The 15,799-nt window shown below is 31.1% G+C and overlaps 1 protein-coding gene and 1 long non-coding RNA gene across 2 annotated transcripts in view; both read right to left on the minus strand.

The window, feature by feature from the left end:
* Positions 1 to 372: 372 nt before the first annotated feature.
* The window catches only part of LOC132741554 (uncharacterized), a 35,882-nt gene continuing 20,455 nt past the window's right edge, over positions 373 to 15,799 (minus strand). Inside the window, exons 14-16 of the mRNA XM_060729749.1 lie at positions 15,489 to 15,653; positions 6,756 to 9,121; positions 373 to 509 (exon numbers count right to left, since the gene is read on the minus strand). Of these exons, the coding sequence (XP_060585732.1) occupies positions 6,779 to 9,121; positions 15,489 to 15,653 (2,508 nt within the window). The 3' untranslated portion in view covers positions 373 to 509; positions 6,756 to 6,778. The remainder of the gene's footprint in view (positions 510 to 6,755; positions 9,122 to 15,488; positions 15,654 to 15,799) is intronic.
* LOC132741550 (uncharacterized) lies at positions 9,798 to 10,775 on the minus strand. Its single transcript, XR_009627289.1, has 2 exons — positions 10,398 to 10,775; positions 9,798 to 9,964 (listed from the first exon to the last, which is right to left on the minus strand). It is a non-coding gene; the product is annotated as an uncharacterized LOC132741550 (long non-coding RNA).

Genomic DNA, 15,799 nt, shown 5'->3' on the forward strand with positions numbered 1-15,799 from the left:
CTTATTCTGTTATAATAATATTTCAAATATCAAATGTTATTACAGTACAGACAGAGATAAAATAAGACAATATTTCTCTTTCTCAACATTTCTCTGGTCATACATATAAACTTTGTGCATCTATTGTATATCTGTTAATAAATGCCCCTCCACTAATTTAGGCCCCCTACTTCACCCTTTTTGACATAGAAAAAGAAAACTGGGTTACCAAGACGATAGCAGTTTTTATCATAATCCAAATAACATTGCACAAATTTAACACAGCTTGTGCTTCCAGTTTACATTATAATCTAGCAAAAAAAACCCCACAAAAACAGTAACAATCATTAAATTAACTTTTTTGTACTTTAATTAATGCCCCCCTCCCCCTAACCCCCACCCCCCTTAGACGATGAAACACCCCCAGGGGCATTTAGAGAATATACAGTATCTTGCTAATCATCAACATGATTATATACAAGTCTTTGAACTGCATCTTCTATATTTTACTGTATATCATGATTGTCAACCTGAAATATATAAACACCAATCTTGAATTATATAGGTAACATTACTAATCTATATTTTCAAGTTTTCAGGTCACATGGTCACCATTAAGGTCACACAGTAACTTTCCAGCTTTACTGTGTAGGAAGACCATGTGTTAAAGTATGAAAAAATATACCATTTTTTTTATTTCTTATCATACCGGACAACTTAAAATAATATTATGTCATAGATAAACAAATATGCCAGTAATATTAAAAGTCAATGTTTTTCTGTCTAATAAACAGAACATTCTTTGTATGAGGTGAATTAATCTTATAGAAAATTTAATGTGGTGATTTCCCAAATATAAGATTAAGATTTTAAAGTTTAATACACTTGAGGATTATTTTATATAGTGTGGAAAGAATGGGTTAAACCATTTGAACATTATTTACATTTGGCAATGGTCAAAGCATGTATTTCTATTGTTTGCATATTAAGGCCGGATTATGTGTATTTAGGTGTATTGTATATAGTGACTGAATTCTTCACTTCTATGGAGAGTTTGCACTTTATAACTATAATACAATTAATCTGATGAAATGTTCTAATTCTATCATAATCAGAAATATAATCATTATTACAAAAACCAAATTTAGCTGAAAACTTATTTTCATCATATTTTAGAAATCTACTCCCTGATGTTTGATAATTATAATGTAGAAATTTTAGAATCCGTCAAAGCTATATTTTGCAGTGCATATGACAAAAGTGTGAAGATCAGTTTTAGCACAAGTTAAATATTACAGACACATATTGACATGAAACTACTTGCCTCAATTCCACTAAATGAATCAATTAAGTTTGTGGTATACAACAAATGGTGTGCCATGAGACATTAAGTTTTTCAAATCGTAAAGTTACAGAAACCACATAGGCATGAGATACATATACAATATGCCTCCCCTGTCCCCTGACATACAATTTTTTTCTCCAAAACTTAAAAAATTGCAACTTTAGATTGCCTTTATTAATAGATATAAAGTACTGGTAGTATAAAAATGGTTCAAACTTTAATCTTGTTTATGTTGCTACCATTGGTAAAAATAATAATTCAATTCGAACTTTGGCACAGTCTATGTGCAGAGATAATTCATATATCAACATTGTCCAATGAAAATTAACATTACTAGATTGTGAAGTATTCAAAGACCAATGGTAACCAATTTTGACTTGTTGATCATGTTTGATCCGGTGCTGACGTGTACAGTCCTTCCTCATTCCTATTGTTACTAATAGTTTGTTTAGTTCATAAAACAATGAAAGAAAAAATGCACTTATAATTTATATAAAGAGAGCTAGTTTATGACTGGGTAATGGCCTCTAATACAAACATATTAAACTAAATAATGTGTTTGTTCTTCTATTCTTTGTTTACTTGTCATACAACCATTCATAATAATGGGAAACAAATCGAAACATTCAATATTGAAAAACTGTGTGATACCAGTCTGTCAGTATGATTTATTAACTTCAGTTACAGGCGGCCTTATTTCTCTTAGAATAAACATTCCTTGTTCCATTATTTAATATGAGCCGCGTCACGACAAAACCAACATAATGCGTTTGCGACCAGCATAGATCCAGACCAGCCTGCCCATCCGCGCAATCTGACTGCACGGACGGCAGGCTGGTCTGGATCCATGCTGGTCTCAAACGCATTATGTTGATTTTGTCGTGACGCGGCTCATATGATTTTACAAGTCTGATTTATTAAATTTGTGTTTAACGAATTTATACTTTTTACAGGCACTGTGCTAGTGTTATTCTTTATTTTATATTTATTGATCATATAAAATCAGTTATTTATTGATATCCTTATATACACTATAGATCACAAGAAATAGCCTGCAGTGCACGAACATTTAAAATGTGGACCCCTCCCTTCCCTACTTTGAATTATTATGACAATATTATATACAATGACTACAAAATACTGTTTTTATGAATATTCTTACATATTTTTTTTACGACCATTCCTATCGGAATGTTTAATGAAAAAGCAAGTTTTTTTTAAAGATTAATGAAAGACCCTGAAGAACAGGACAAAGTTAAGATTGTCACACTGAGAAGAATAAAAATATTGCTTATGGTTAAACTTTCTATCTGATAATAAAAGAAAAATGTCTGTTTTAATAATGTTTCATCAGGGTCATTTATAAATCAAGTTATATAGATTACAGATAAAGTTATTCAGATCATATAGAAAAATTCTTTTTCACTTTGAGCTTATAACTATAAATACCTACACTAAGTTAAGTTGTCTATTTAATAAAAACTGCCGAAATCATCTGTATAATTGACTGCAGTGTTTATGTATTAAAGCAGAAAAAATTGTCCTATTAACCTACATTGAGACAATAGAGAGAAAATGTTCAAATTAATGTACAGCATAAAACAGGGCTTACATAAAACTACTGCATGCCAAGTATTTATTCATTGAAATATAATAGCTTACAATACAATCAATAGAACAATGATAGTTGACAGATATGGCCAGGTTTTGTACCACCCGTATTCAATAGTATAAAAATGATGTCCTACAAACTTGACACAGTATAATACACGATATAATTCAACAATTAATGTTTTATAATAGTTAGTCACTTCTGAATAGAATTTTTCTTTGGCTATTTTAACACCTGGCTAATAAAATTTCCCCATAAGATTTTTTATTCAGATTTAAATAGATATTACTTTTGTGAATTTCAAATTTTTTTAATTGTATTAAAGGTTTGTCTGAATATATTAAATATTTGACAAATAAACCTGTGAAATTAGGGAAATTTCAATAGAAAGAAAGTCAATGCATTAAGTGTTTACATTTAGGAGATCAGGCCTAATGGGGACTTTTTTTCATAATAAGAAATTTTAAAATGTTTAAATATCATATTATTTACCTAAAAGTGGACACTTTAAAAAGTTTTGATGATAATTGCTTAGACAAAATATTCACTTTATTTGATAAAGAACTTTTTTTATGATAAGCATTTCATAGATAAACGGTGGCAAAGCTTTACAATTTTTTTTGCAGAAACACATTGAGCAGGCCCTCAAAAATCATAGCCCTGTGGTCTTGAGACTTTTATAATCTGAGGGTGTTTTTTGCAGAATGTTATCATTTTAACTAATGCAATAAAACAGTTGTATTTACAGCGATATTCTTGCATAAATACATGTAGGATATGTCTGATTTGGTAATTTTGGATTTCAATATATGTTTTTCATATAAAGAACCAGCTTTATCATATTTTACACATGCGAGGGCCATGTTATTTGACAGACATGTTTTTACCACTAAAGTTGCAGTTAGTTTTACATGGCATCCTGAATCACATGTATGAGTAAAAAATTTATGTTTCATACAATATAAACTAACATTATCTGTTTATTTTTCAATATTAATCAGCATGCAAAAATTTTTTGCTGCTATTAAGATACTTCAAGTATTTCATTATTTATATAAACAACATGTAATAATTTATAACCAGTCAAAACATTAAAAATATCATTAATGATTAGGTTATTCTAAAAACATAAAATTCCACTTATAAGGACAGTGTTTGATGCTGTTAAAATTAAACTGTAAAGCATTCTGCACTTGTTTTTTCTTCAATCCATTTTGAAATATAAAGCTACATCATTGTTACATAACATTGACATGTAGCTGCTTTGACAGATATCACGCTTATTATAAATTACATGAAAAGTTAATAACTAAAATTGATTTTACACCAGACACAGTTCATTCTCTCATATTACATAACCCTCGACTCTATTATACATTAACAGAAGTGACATCAGTTGTAAAAGAAGAGGACAAAATGGGTGTTTTAATGGGCGTATACCTACTTCCCTATTCACAACTTTATAATGTTCTTTTGATGAATGTAGGAGGGAAATTTTCAATCTAATTGCATCATTTTAAAGAGTTATCCATTAAAAAAAAGAAAACATCTTTAAAGAAATGCTATTAAAAACTTTGGGCTGTAAGAAAATGCTTTCAGAACTTGGAGTAAATGTAGCTACTTGAAAAAGTAAATGAGAGACAGACTGTATAGATTTTAAACACATTGAGGTAAATGAATTTGAAATTATATACCTCATGCACCTTAATATATTCTTAGTTTGTTCAATGTAAACATGCTCACATTTGCTACATAAACAAATCAATAGTTTCTTTAAGAGACGGTTTCTATTTGATAAATGTCCCTGACAATATATACCAAATAACCCGACAAGAAAAGAAAAAGCTGCCTTATATAATTATAATCTTGATCGTAACATTCATATCAAAATTAAATACAAACATACAAGACCTTGCACATTTCAACACAATTAACATTTATTAAAGTAACCTTACACTTTTAAATAGAATGGAACAATAAAGACTTGTGCACTAAACGGAGATATCTCAAAAAAGTTTATCTCTTCAATCTAGATTTGTAGGCAGACTTTTTCCTACATTTTAAGAACGGTATTTTACTTGTAATGTTAGCAAATTGTGGCCGTCTTATATCAGATTTAACAAAAAAGATTCTTTTTATCCCCTGTATAAAGTTTAATCCAGACAGGAATTTATAAGATTTAAACATAAAGATAGTTTCAAATAGATAAATGTGGAAAATGATTTGTCATAATATAAAATAGCTTCAATTTTGTCATTTTATAATCATTTATTTATCATTGCTTATTTCATAAGGAAAATTTAGAAATATAATTATATGAAGAGATATTAATATTTAATAAAATTGAAGGAAAAAGTAAAGTTCTCTTTAGAGGACATTAAAGGACAAAAATTGATAACCCTGGAACTTTGAAAAATGTTTTTAAAATGTGAAATATAATCTTTTCACTGTTTATTCTCTTATGGGAAACATCTGTTACATCTTAATCTGTTTGAGAAAAATTTTTCTCCCACAGTTTTTGGTCTGGAAGAGAATATTTTTGATCATTGCTTGTGTTTTCATATACATGTATAAGCATGTATTATTTTATGATCTAAAAACCCTTAGTCTGGTAAATGTGAAGTAAATCTCAATAAAAAAAATTCAGACATATCAAGTGCAATATTTTTATAAAAGAGTCCAAAGTGCTAGCAATAAACAGATCAGGAAGGCATTAAATGATTCTAATTCAAATAAATTATATCATTCATGGGCACGATTTACTCCTTTCAATTAGGACCAGTTTACATCTGACAAAATCTGACAACAATTTATGTACGGTTTATCAACAATCTAACCTATAATTCAGTAAATCAAAACATTTTTTTTTCTCTCAACAAATGTAATATAAATGTGAAGGTGATCTTGAAACAGAGAAGATAACATTTGTCTTTGTTGTGGAGAGGTTGGAGAGGTTCATTCAGTTATATAGCTTCTCTAAGTATCATATATCTGTAATCAAGTTTCTTCTAAAGTACAATAAGTGGCCCTATTGTCCACTCCAGTCCACTACACTCTTCTTGTACTTGAATAAAATATTTTGATATTCTCAGCAGGGGATTAAAAACAGTTTAAATGACAAATGTCCTTACAATGTGACGGGACAAGTTTGTCTTTTTGATAAGGGGCATACTCTGTGTTTTATAAAATATCATTTCTATGTCTTCTGAATATACCGTAACTATTATATTGGCCAATGATTTATAAACAAAATTTAATGTATTAAAGGTAAATGACAAAAGAATTCACGTTGCATTTTATTTAATTCTAAATTTTTCAGACTATTTAAGATAAGGTAACTCTTAACATTGTTCAAGCACTTTTTTATGTAAGCATATTTTATCATTTGATACTCTTTAAACCTTTAAACAACTGCTATTGAAATCTTATGTAAAAGAAATGACCCAATGTTCTAGATCTAGAAACGTGCACCTGTGCCCCTTTAAGAGGCATACAAGTATTTTATCACTGAGATAATTTAAGCAAGGACATAAAGAAGTCATTAAATAGAGAGATGATAGACTGTTGGTATTGACCTCCGGAAAATAAACTCCTAATCAACATGTAAATCACATTCTTTGTAAATAACAATTTGTGCTGAAATATATATGAGTGATACAAATCTCCAATCTGTAAGAGGACCACAATTTTAACATTTTACTTTCAACTTTTCTGTTGCATTAATTTGTATTAAAATATGAAGGAAATATGTTGGAAAAGGAAAGTCATAGTAAAAAAAAAAGGTTTTAAGTTAAACAACAAAAAAAGCAAACAAGTTACCTGAGCACCATGGGACAACAAAGTTACTGCTCTTCAGGTTGAGGTTTCACAGGAGCCCAAAGTCTCTCGTCATATGTTGTTGACCCAAAAGGCAACAGTCCCCCAAGTTTCTTGTCATCTGTAGCCTTCTCTACCTCCTGCTTTAAATCCTTGAAGAGTTTTTGAGTCTCTTTGATAACAACATGTGGATCAAGTGTAGAATTGGCAGCTTTGTATGTCCCTTCATTAAAGGGAAAGACTAGAAAAAATTCTCCAATTTTTGGTGGAGGGCCTTTAGGTTTTTGATGTGACATTACTGACTTAGATTTCCTCTGAAATTTATTGCTGTTTGGTGCCTTCTTTGATATCCCAGTCAGTCCAAGACTTAGGGTCTCTTTATCTCTTGGTGTTTTAGAAACAGTGGACATACTTGAAACAACTCCCTGAGCTCGATTTCTTGGATTAAAGTCCTGATCGCTCCTTTTTGTTACATATCCAAATCTAGAACTGGACCTTGCAACAAAATTTCTTGAAGGTGTTCTTGAAAAAGTTTTGCTTTTAGTCATAATGCCATCAACTTGTGGCACATTAACCCTAGATTTACTTCTAAAACTAACAACATTATTAACAGGTGTCACTCCACGGTTGGACACTTTTCTCAAAGATTTAGAGTTTTCTGTTGGACGTAATGATTTGATCTGAAATGACTCTGGTTCTTTAGGTATTTCAGAAAGCACCTCTGTTTGTAATGTATAGCTCTTTCTTCTATGACTATATATCTTACTTTTACTGTTTGAACTGCTAACAGGCACTTTGTCAGAGTTGTCTGAGAAACTAGAATAAGCACTATCAGAATTGCCAAAACTTTTTAAGGACATTTTATCCCCTCGCTGATTTAGAGATTGCACAGATTCAGTTTTCTTTACAAAAGATGAAGTAGTCCCACTTCTCTCAAATGAACTGTATTTTTCTAAAGTAGACTGTCCTATAGAAGTCACTGTGGGTGCTGGAGTAAATCTACCTCCTGAGTAGAGAGCATATATATCAGCTTCAATATAGTCACTTTTGGTGCTTGACCTTCCAGAATTATCCTCACTATCACACTTTTCATCATCTGAAGGATTAACCAATGGTAACCCATAACACATTTTATCTTCGCTGGTTTTCTGGATGGATGGATTGTCCTGCTGGATGAAAGACAACTGCTGTTCTATCATAGGAGATTCAATGCTTTTTAAGGCAGTTGAAATAGTGGAGTTCATACGTTGTACTCCACCACGTTGACTGAGTCTACTTGATGTGGTTGTCCTATCTATAAGTTCTTGTCTATTTCTATTTGCAGACATTCTAGCTCTGTTTGTTACTCGTCCTGTGTTCATCTGTTTGTCAGTCTTGCCACGCTCTGAATCACTGTCCTTAAAGTTTAACATGTCTATCAAATCATGAAGCATTGGTTTCTTAACCATTACATCTACCTGACAATCTGTTCCTAATGCAGGGCTAAAGTTCACTTCTAGAAGCCATGGTTTTAATTTTTCATCTATTAAAATATCAAATCCATACAGCTCATAACAATTCTTTTCCTTTGGCACCTGGGGAGCTTGTATCAATAATGTTAATATGATTATATTTGTTACTCTTGACCAGAGTAGTGTGTCATCTAGATTGTTCTGGTGAAAATAGTAACGCAACTGAGTAAGGGTCCATTTACATCCAGGACCGATCCTTTCCTTGTCAGTAGTGTAGGATGGACTGTGTTTATTGATTGATGTGTTAGTCAAATGAGCAAATATATTATTAAGAGCAGACATATCATATTTTTCAGTACTAAACCTAACGATTCCTTCTTGAAATATATATACTGTCAATGGATGGAATGATGGTACAGCTACGTACAATCGTATATCAAATTTGTAGCCACCTATCAATAATGGATTAGCTATGTATTGTTGCACTACAGCATTGCAATCATATTGTAAATCAGATATATCTTTAAACAAAAATATACCCCGCCCACGTGACATATCAGCTGGCTTACATATCCAAGCGAAATGCTTTGGATCAGTTTTTGCTTTCAGCTTTCCATATTCTGCCACATAACGTGTGTAATCATTTGGCAGATTGAAAGACAAGGGACTGAAATTATACATTGCAGAGCCATGGACACCTTTCATACGCTTTAAGTTTCTCACAAGACAATCTTTTTTTGTAATTCCTGTCGACTTTGGATAGTGATTGAGTCTCTGCCATTGTGACAGATTCTCATAGTCACTGAGGCGGAACCTTGATGTACGCCACCATATATTCCAGTCAGAATCATTCTGCTCATCCTCATCAAACTCTATCCAGCCTCTCTCAAGGAACACTTGGCGGACAAGTTCAGGTCCCTGTCCATGATCATTTATCCTGAACACAAACGATTTCTTCTCAGCCCCATTGGACATTGTCTAGTTGCTGTATTATGCAGTACAATCATATTTGAAGTTGAAGATGGAGAAAATTTTCATTTTTATCTGAAAATATGGATATGTTCCTTTAATTATTTAATAGTTATCTTAATTAGTATTAACTTGTAATATAATATGAACCTATGTATAACAGTCCAGATATTAACCATACTGATTAATAACCAAAACAAAGTTTAAAATTAAATCATTTTAGTATAAATATGACCGCAGGGCTTCCACTAGGAATTTTTTTTAGGAAGTCAGGACTTCCTTTCAAGGAATTTTGGAAGTCATGAGGTAAATTTCTGGAAGTCAGTTGTTCTTACGCGTATAATTTTCATGTTTCAATGTTTGATTTATAGTATGGGATGATACAAGTAAAAGCAATTATTTTAATCACAAGATTCTGAAAATGTCATTCCTTTTTATGTTTTAAGTTCAAAGTATCTTTCCATGATTGTTGGGTAAATATTTTCAATAGAAGTAAGAACATTACCCTGAAAAGGACTGTATTGTTGTTATTTAAGGACAGTGGTAGCCATGCCATGTAGAACCCTTCAGTGATAACATTCAAATAATTGCTCATTGGTATAACAAAAAAAAAATATTTCTAGAAAACTTTTAATTCTTTAATCAATCATGGTACAAGTAGATTCTGAAATGTGTATGATGGGTTCTTCTTTTTCTACCTCTGGATCTGTACCATACAGCTGTTGTCTCATGTGATCAGCCTGCACAGCATTTATTCATTGTGTTTTAAAAGAGTGGATCTCTGTAGATTTCCTGAAATAAAAAAAAACATGACATCCTTTAGCATTGTTATAATTCTTAATTGTAAAATAAAAAATGTTGTTTAAATATCTCTTGTGTTTAAAATTATTCATATGAAAATAATTTCGAACACCGTTCTTGACCAAATTATTTTTTTTTAATTACGTTTTTGAGATACGCCAAATTTTTTTGAGAGTGGGTAGGGAAAAAGATTATTAAATGTAACTTTGCTTCTCATAATTAGCGAGTGAAAAAATATAAAATCAAATCAACATCTATAGAATGTGTGAAAATAAAACGTCTTTAACTTCAAAAAGGAAAAAAAAAATCAAAAGACAAAAACACGCTTCGCCGACTCGGCAAACTTTCGGATACATTCAAACTACCGATGCACACAATAATGAATAAATCATTTTATCTAATTAAAGTAAAAACAGATACCTACCACAGTTTATGTCAATTAACTATCCATTATCCGTACAAAACAAACAACTAATCCAATCACTTTGTTTTCACGCTTATCAAGGTCATAAATCAACACTCGCTAATTCGTCACGCGCCAGGTGCATTCGCATAATTTCACCCATCGCTGTCATGTCAACCATTCAATTCAGGGGGCGGAGTTAAATAAATAATCCAATCGTACGCCTTGAAAGTGAGAAAAGGTCGGAAAATAGTTGTGGCGTACGTCACGGCTTACGATTTTCGCCGTATTCCTAAATTTTTGGAAGTCAGCGGTACGTCATTGATCTTAATTTTCGGCGTACAGATACGATTTTCGGGCGTAATTTACGGCCGTACGCCCGTTAACGGAAGCCCTGATATTGACCCAAACAATTTTTTTTTTTTGAAATGACAGCTACCTGTTGCTCTAATCCAGTTTCAACACTAGTTTTTTTAAAGATTATATGAATTAATGATATATTGAATAAATCGTATTACATAAAAACAGCAATAACCGTTGACTAATTAATTCATAAAGTTCATGTATCATAATCAAGTTTATATCTTCCATTCCAACAATTTCAAGAGCAAAATAAACTCCTCTGTTAAGGGCAAAAACAAAAAGATGACATACACTGATACAGTACTGTCAGACTTTCAATGCTTGCTGTTATAATGACAAGAAATAAATAAAACTTATATACATTGTATGACTGTAATTTTATGGTTTAAAACATCAGGCGGAAAATGAAGACAAGGCTCCAAAGTGGTATAGTGAATATATAAAATGGTAAAGTTGTTATAACAAAATCTTATATCTTTTGAAAAACCAACCTGTTATAAACTATTACAATTGTACATAAAATAAAACCTACTCAATCCGTAAATTTTATTTTATGTACTTTATTATGTAAATGTGTTGATTATAAATAAAATATTGTTTAAACTATTTGTACGAAAAAAAAATTTGAAAGATTTAGAATTCAGTTCACTTCCAAAGATTTCAAATCAAATAAAGTCAAAAGCAACCATTTGCACCTGATCATAATGATAGATCTAGATTCTACTTTAACTGATTAAAAAAATTTTTTCTTTGTAAAAGTTTTGTTAAAGGGAAGAAAACATTAAAATGCCATATAAAAAAAATTGGATATAAAACATGATTAGGATTCTAAAAAATGTTATAAAAACGCTTAATTTTCTGGGTGCGCTTGGGCGTTATTTCTGGAAAACGTTAAATAAAGTTTTTTTTGGTATAATTAGCTGAACTGTCAAAATAGTGCAGGAACTGTCAAAAATATCAGAGCATCGTATTTTATCTTATCTGACACAACCATTAAATTGCGCGAACAAATCAAAACTATATAAAAATTTACTTGGGTATAAAGAAATATCCGCAAATGGATGACTAACATGTTGCAATAATTTAATCCAAATAAAGTTCTCTACGATACACCAGTTAAGCGTGTATCCAGTTTCACTTTCGCAAGAACGAACGAAAAGTGTTTACATCACGTGACATAACGACAACCAATGAAATATCATTTTTTCAAACGGCCCAGTCAAAGGAATTACACGTTGTAAAAAACTCATTAAATCCTTGGCAAAAGAATACTATACTTTTTAGGTTGAACACCACAACATCAATTTATTAAGTGTACATTGTCTTCACACAAACGGATAAAAGCTTACTTTTTACATAGGGTTAAACACAAATTTATTTTTTACATACTTTATAATGTAATTTATTGAGTTAAAGCACATTTAAGGAAATCCACCGAGGTCAAAAAGCTTAAAATCAAAAATCTTACTTATGTCAAGTGAAGCACTTAAAACAGAAAAATCTGCCTAGAATAATAAAGAAATATGCTCAGAATTTAATTGACAATCATTTTTTTGTGTGATTCTAAGCCCAATTTGAGTGAAAAGCATTGCAACATTTCTCATTTTTGGATTATTTTGCGCAATATAAATGATGATTCTGAAAAAATGGGGAGAGGGAAATGATCTGAAAATTAGCATAAAAGTTGTTGTTCTAAACTTTCATCAAATGGTACACATTATCAGAAAAATATTTACAGTCAAGTAAAAGAAACAAACAAAACACAGTGGAGTCTCTTTAACCACCACATAAATATTTATCTATTTTCCATGCAGTCAAACCATGACTTGGGACCCAGACTTTTTGCTAATGTGACATTTATTGACTAAGAAAATAGGTAAGATTAACCTACATGTAGATGATGACTTTGGTAAATGTTTTTCGCAAAAACATGCATATAAATATACACAGTAGTGGTCAAATGTCAACTTTTCGCATACAAGTGGAGGAAGACGGAGCACCTAAATACAACCACTGACGTTGGATAGCTTCCTCACATCGAAGAATCAAAAGTCACTGGCGGATTCCAACCTACAGTAATGAAGGTCAAGTGGTATGAAATCAAATATAAACAAGCAATTATCATAGTATTGCAAGCAATCCATAAGTCCCCTACTGGTTAGAACCCCATCAACATTCTGAAGGGCCATTGGCCATTCACTAATGTTTCAATTTTTCTCTATTTTAAGTAAATTTGTTGGAAAAGTTCTTTAAAAGTGATCACAGGAAACAGTTTTATGAACAGACAGACAGACGGACTGAAGGACACTCTAAAGTTAAAATTTGAAACATCCCTGTTACCAAAATATAACATTTTAAAAGCAAAATTCTTAAAGAGGAGATAACTCTTGAATTAAAGATGCAATTCATAAAAATGTTTAGCTCTTTTTCACTAATCACTAATATTGTTATATTTGCCATGTTTTAAGCCTATTTGACTTTTGCCAAGGCAACCAATATTTTTTCAAAATAGGAAGAAACCTTTTTACTAAGTCAATGTGTTTTACTTTGAAACGAAAAACAATAGGGAAAACTCCCCTTTTTTTAAAATACCTGTAGCTTTGAAAAATAACAGGGTTTTTATTTTCAAACCTTTAATGGTTTTTGTTGATTTTTTACCCAAACATATAGTCACTGGTGGTCATTTTGGGGGAAAAAACCCCTGCTTTAATTCCCTTTTGCCAGAAGCATCTATTATGACAGAACCGTTTTTTTTCAAGGGCATGGACTGACCCTTTCCCTAATAAAAAATAAATTCTGTGGATGCCCAAACACCATAAAGGGAAATTTAGGCCACTTCCTTTTAATTATAAAAAACTGTTACTTAAAGTAATTGGGCTTATTTGATTACCTAAAATCAATACGGGATCTGGTTTTATTAAAAATCCCAAAGGTTAATTCATTTAAGTTTTTTTCAATTTATTTCAACTTTTACCAAATCAATTCCCTTATTTGAACCCTTTACCCCAATCATATCACTTTTGGTTACAATACATAAAATTTTAATTTAGGGCATTGGGAAGACGAGGGCCATTTCTTATACCCTTTAAAAAGTTTTTATTCTATTAACTTGCTTAAAAAATTTCCCCCTTGGTGTTTGAAATTTTACATCAGTCTCAAGTTCAGCTAATTCTTTATTATTATAAACAGTAAACTAGAGGTAATGTACTGACCTGGGCCTTACAAAATAAATTCAATTATAAACCAATTCCCTTCCCAATTTGGGAAATCCTACCTAAGGGGGAAATTAAAATTATCGAGGGAAACGTTTTTACCTAAACAATTGCAAGACCCTTTTTAACCCCTTTTCCCAACAAATGGGATTTTTTCATAACTTACATAAAAGGAAAGGAAAAGGGGCCCTTTAATTTTTTAAAATTATCATGGCAGAATTATTTGTCCTTTTTAGTAAATAAGTATTTCAAGTTTGAAGTGAATGTATGTGGTGGATTTTGAAAATTTTACAAAAATATCAAAAGGATGATAATTTAGCAAAACGACTTCAAGGTTATCTGCCCTGAACAAATGCATTTTTGCAAATATCTCATAGTTTTTGAGAAGTTAACCTTAACAAAAATGTTAGTAAAAAGAGTCCAAAATTTAACTAGGATTATCCGCCATTGCGATATGACATCACATTATGATAATGTAAACTATTACAGGTCAGTGACTACAAAACTGGTGTGACAAGTAGAATTCACAGGTGTTTCCACATATTAATTAAATATTTTCAATGTTATAAGTTTGTCTGTATTTCAGTTCATGACCTTCTACAAAAACTTAAACAAAACAGATTAACCAACACCAACAATACCTCCAGGTTTTTTCTTTGAAAAGTTGAGCTAAAAACTATTTGCCACCCATTGGGTGCATAGAATAGGAAAACATTTTAATGAACAAATTTTGTCGTTACTATGGAATTTGCTTTCCAAAAATGTTAATGAATATGTATATATCGATAATAATCTTTGTGAAATAAGGATAAATATTTGAAATGTTAAAATATTATACTTTTAAAACAACATGTGTAGTTCAGTAGCTTAATAATCATAACATTAGTTCAAGTAATCTATAAATCTTGATACCCTTGTGGCTGAGAGGTTGACTTTAAGGGTAGAGGTATCAGAATTACAGCCACCATTTAGCTCTGCATGATCGTAAGAGGGGACTGAATGTTTTCAAATCACTACAATCTATGCATCTATTAACTCCAGCAGTTGAGGTGGTTTTGACCACTGGTGTTGCTTTAAGACTGGCATTTTGTAACACCAGAGGTTAGTAAAAATCTTCTTTCCTGTTTCTGTGCTATATGACCTTAATTGTATTGGTGCACCATAAAACCAAACAAAAAGAATTAAATCTTGAGCAATTCCTACAATATAAAATAAACAAATATTTCTCCTTCATAATTTTTTAATATCTATGCACACAACCTGATGTTCATCAACTTTTCAAATATTACAGATACTGTTTTACAATGCACACACAACATTAGCGTAATCACTCAATAAACGTTCATTTCTTCTTACCCTTACCATGCTTCACATTGTGGCTTTTATTTTTGTTATTTTGACTTTTCATATTTCCTTTACCATGTTTATTTAGCCTTTTCACTGAGTTTTTAGAGTCTGATGTCTTAGAGTCTGATTTTTTTGAGTCTGATTTGGAATTGCCATCTTTATGAGCTTTTTTCTCCAGGTATTTTGAAACCTCAGCTTTGTTTATAGGTTGAATAATTTTTCCAAGTCTTGTAACAACCTTGGGTTTGACCAGGTCTTTATGGACTGCTTGTGGGTTCCACGTCCTGCCGAGTGGTGCTCTTATACTCTTCTCAAACTGTTCAGGACTTGCATAAGGAAATGGAATCTCATGTACCTAAAGAATGTATTGGTATCAATTAAAAACATATCCAAAATTATTCCAAATGTTACAATATAAACAATATCATTAAGTTTTCTTCATCATCATAAATATTTGGAAATTGGTATCAATTTTAAACAATGTTGTTTCCATATTTTTCA

Source organism: Ruditapes philippinarum, unplaced genomic scaffold (genome assembly GCF_026571515.1).
Source record: "Ruditapes philippinarum isolate M1 unplaced genomic scaffold, ASM2657151v2 ctg8818_1_1_1_1, whole genome shotgun sequence".
NCBI lineage: Eukaryota > Metazoa > Mollusca > Bivalvia > Venerida > Veneridae > Ruditapes > Ruditapes philippinarum.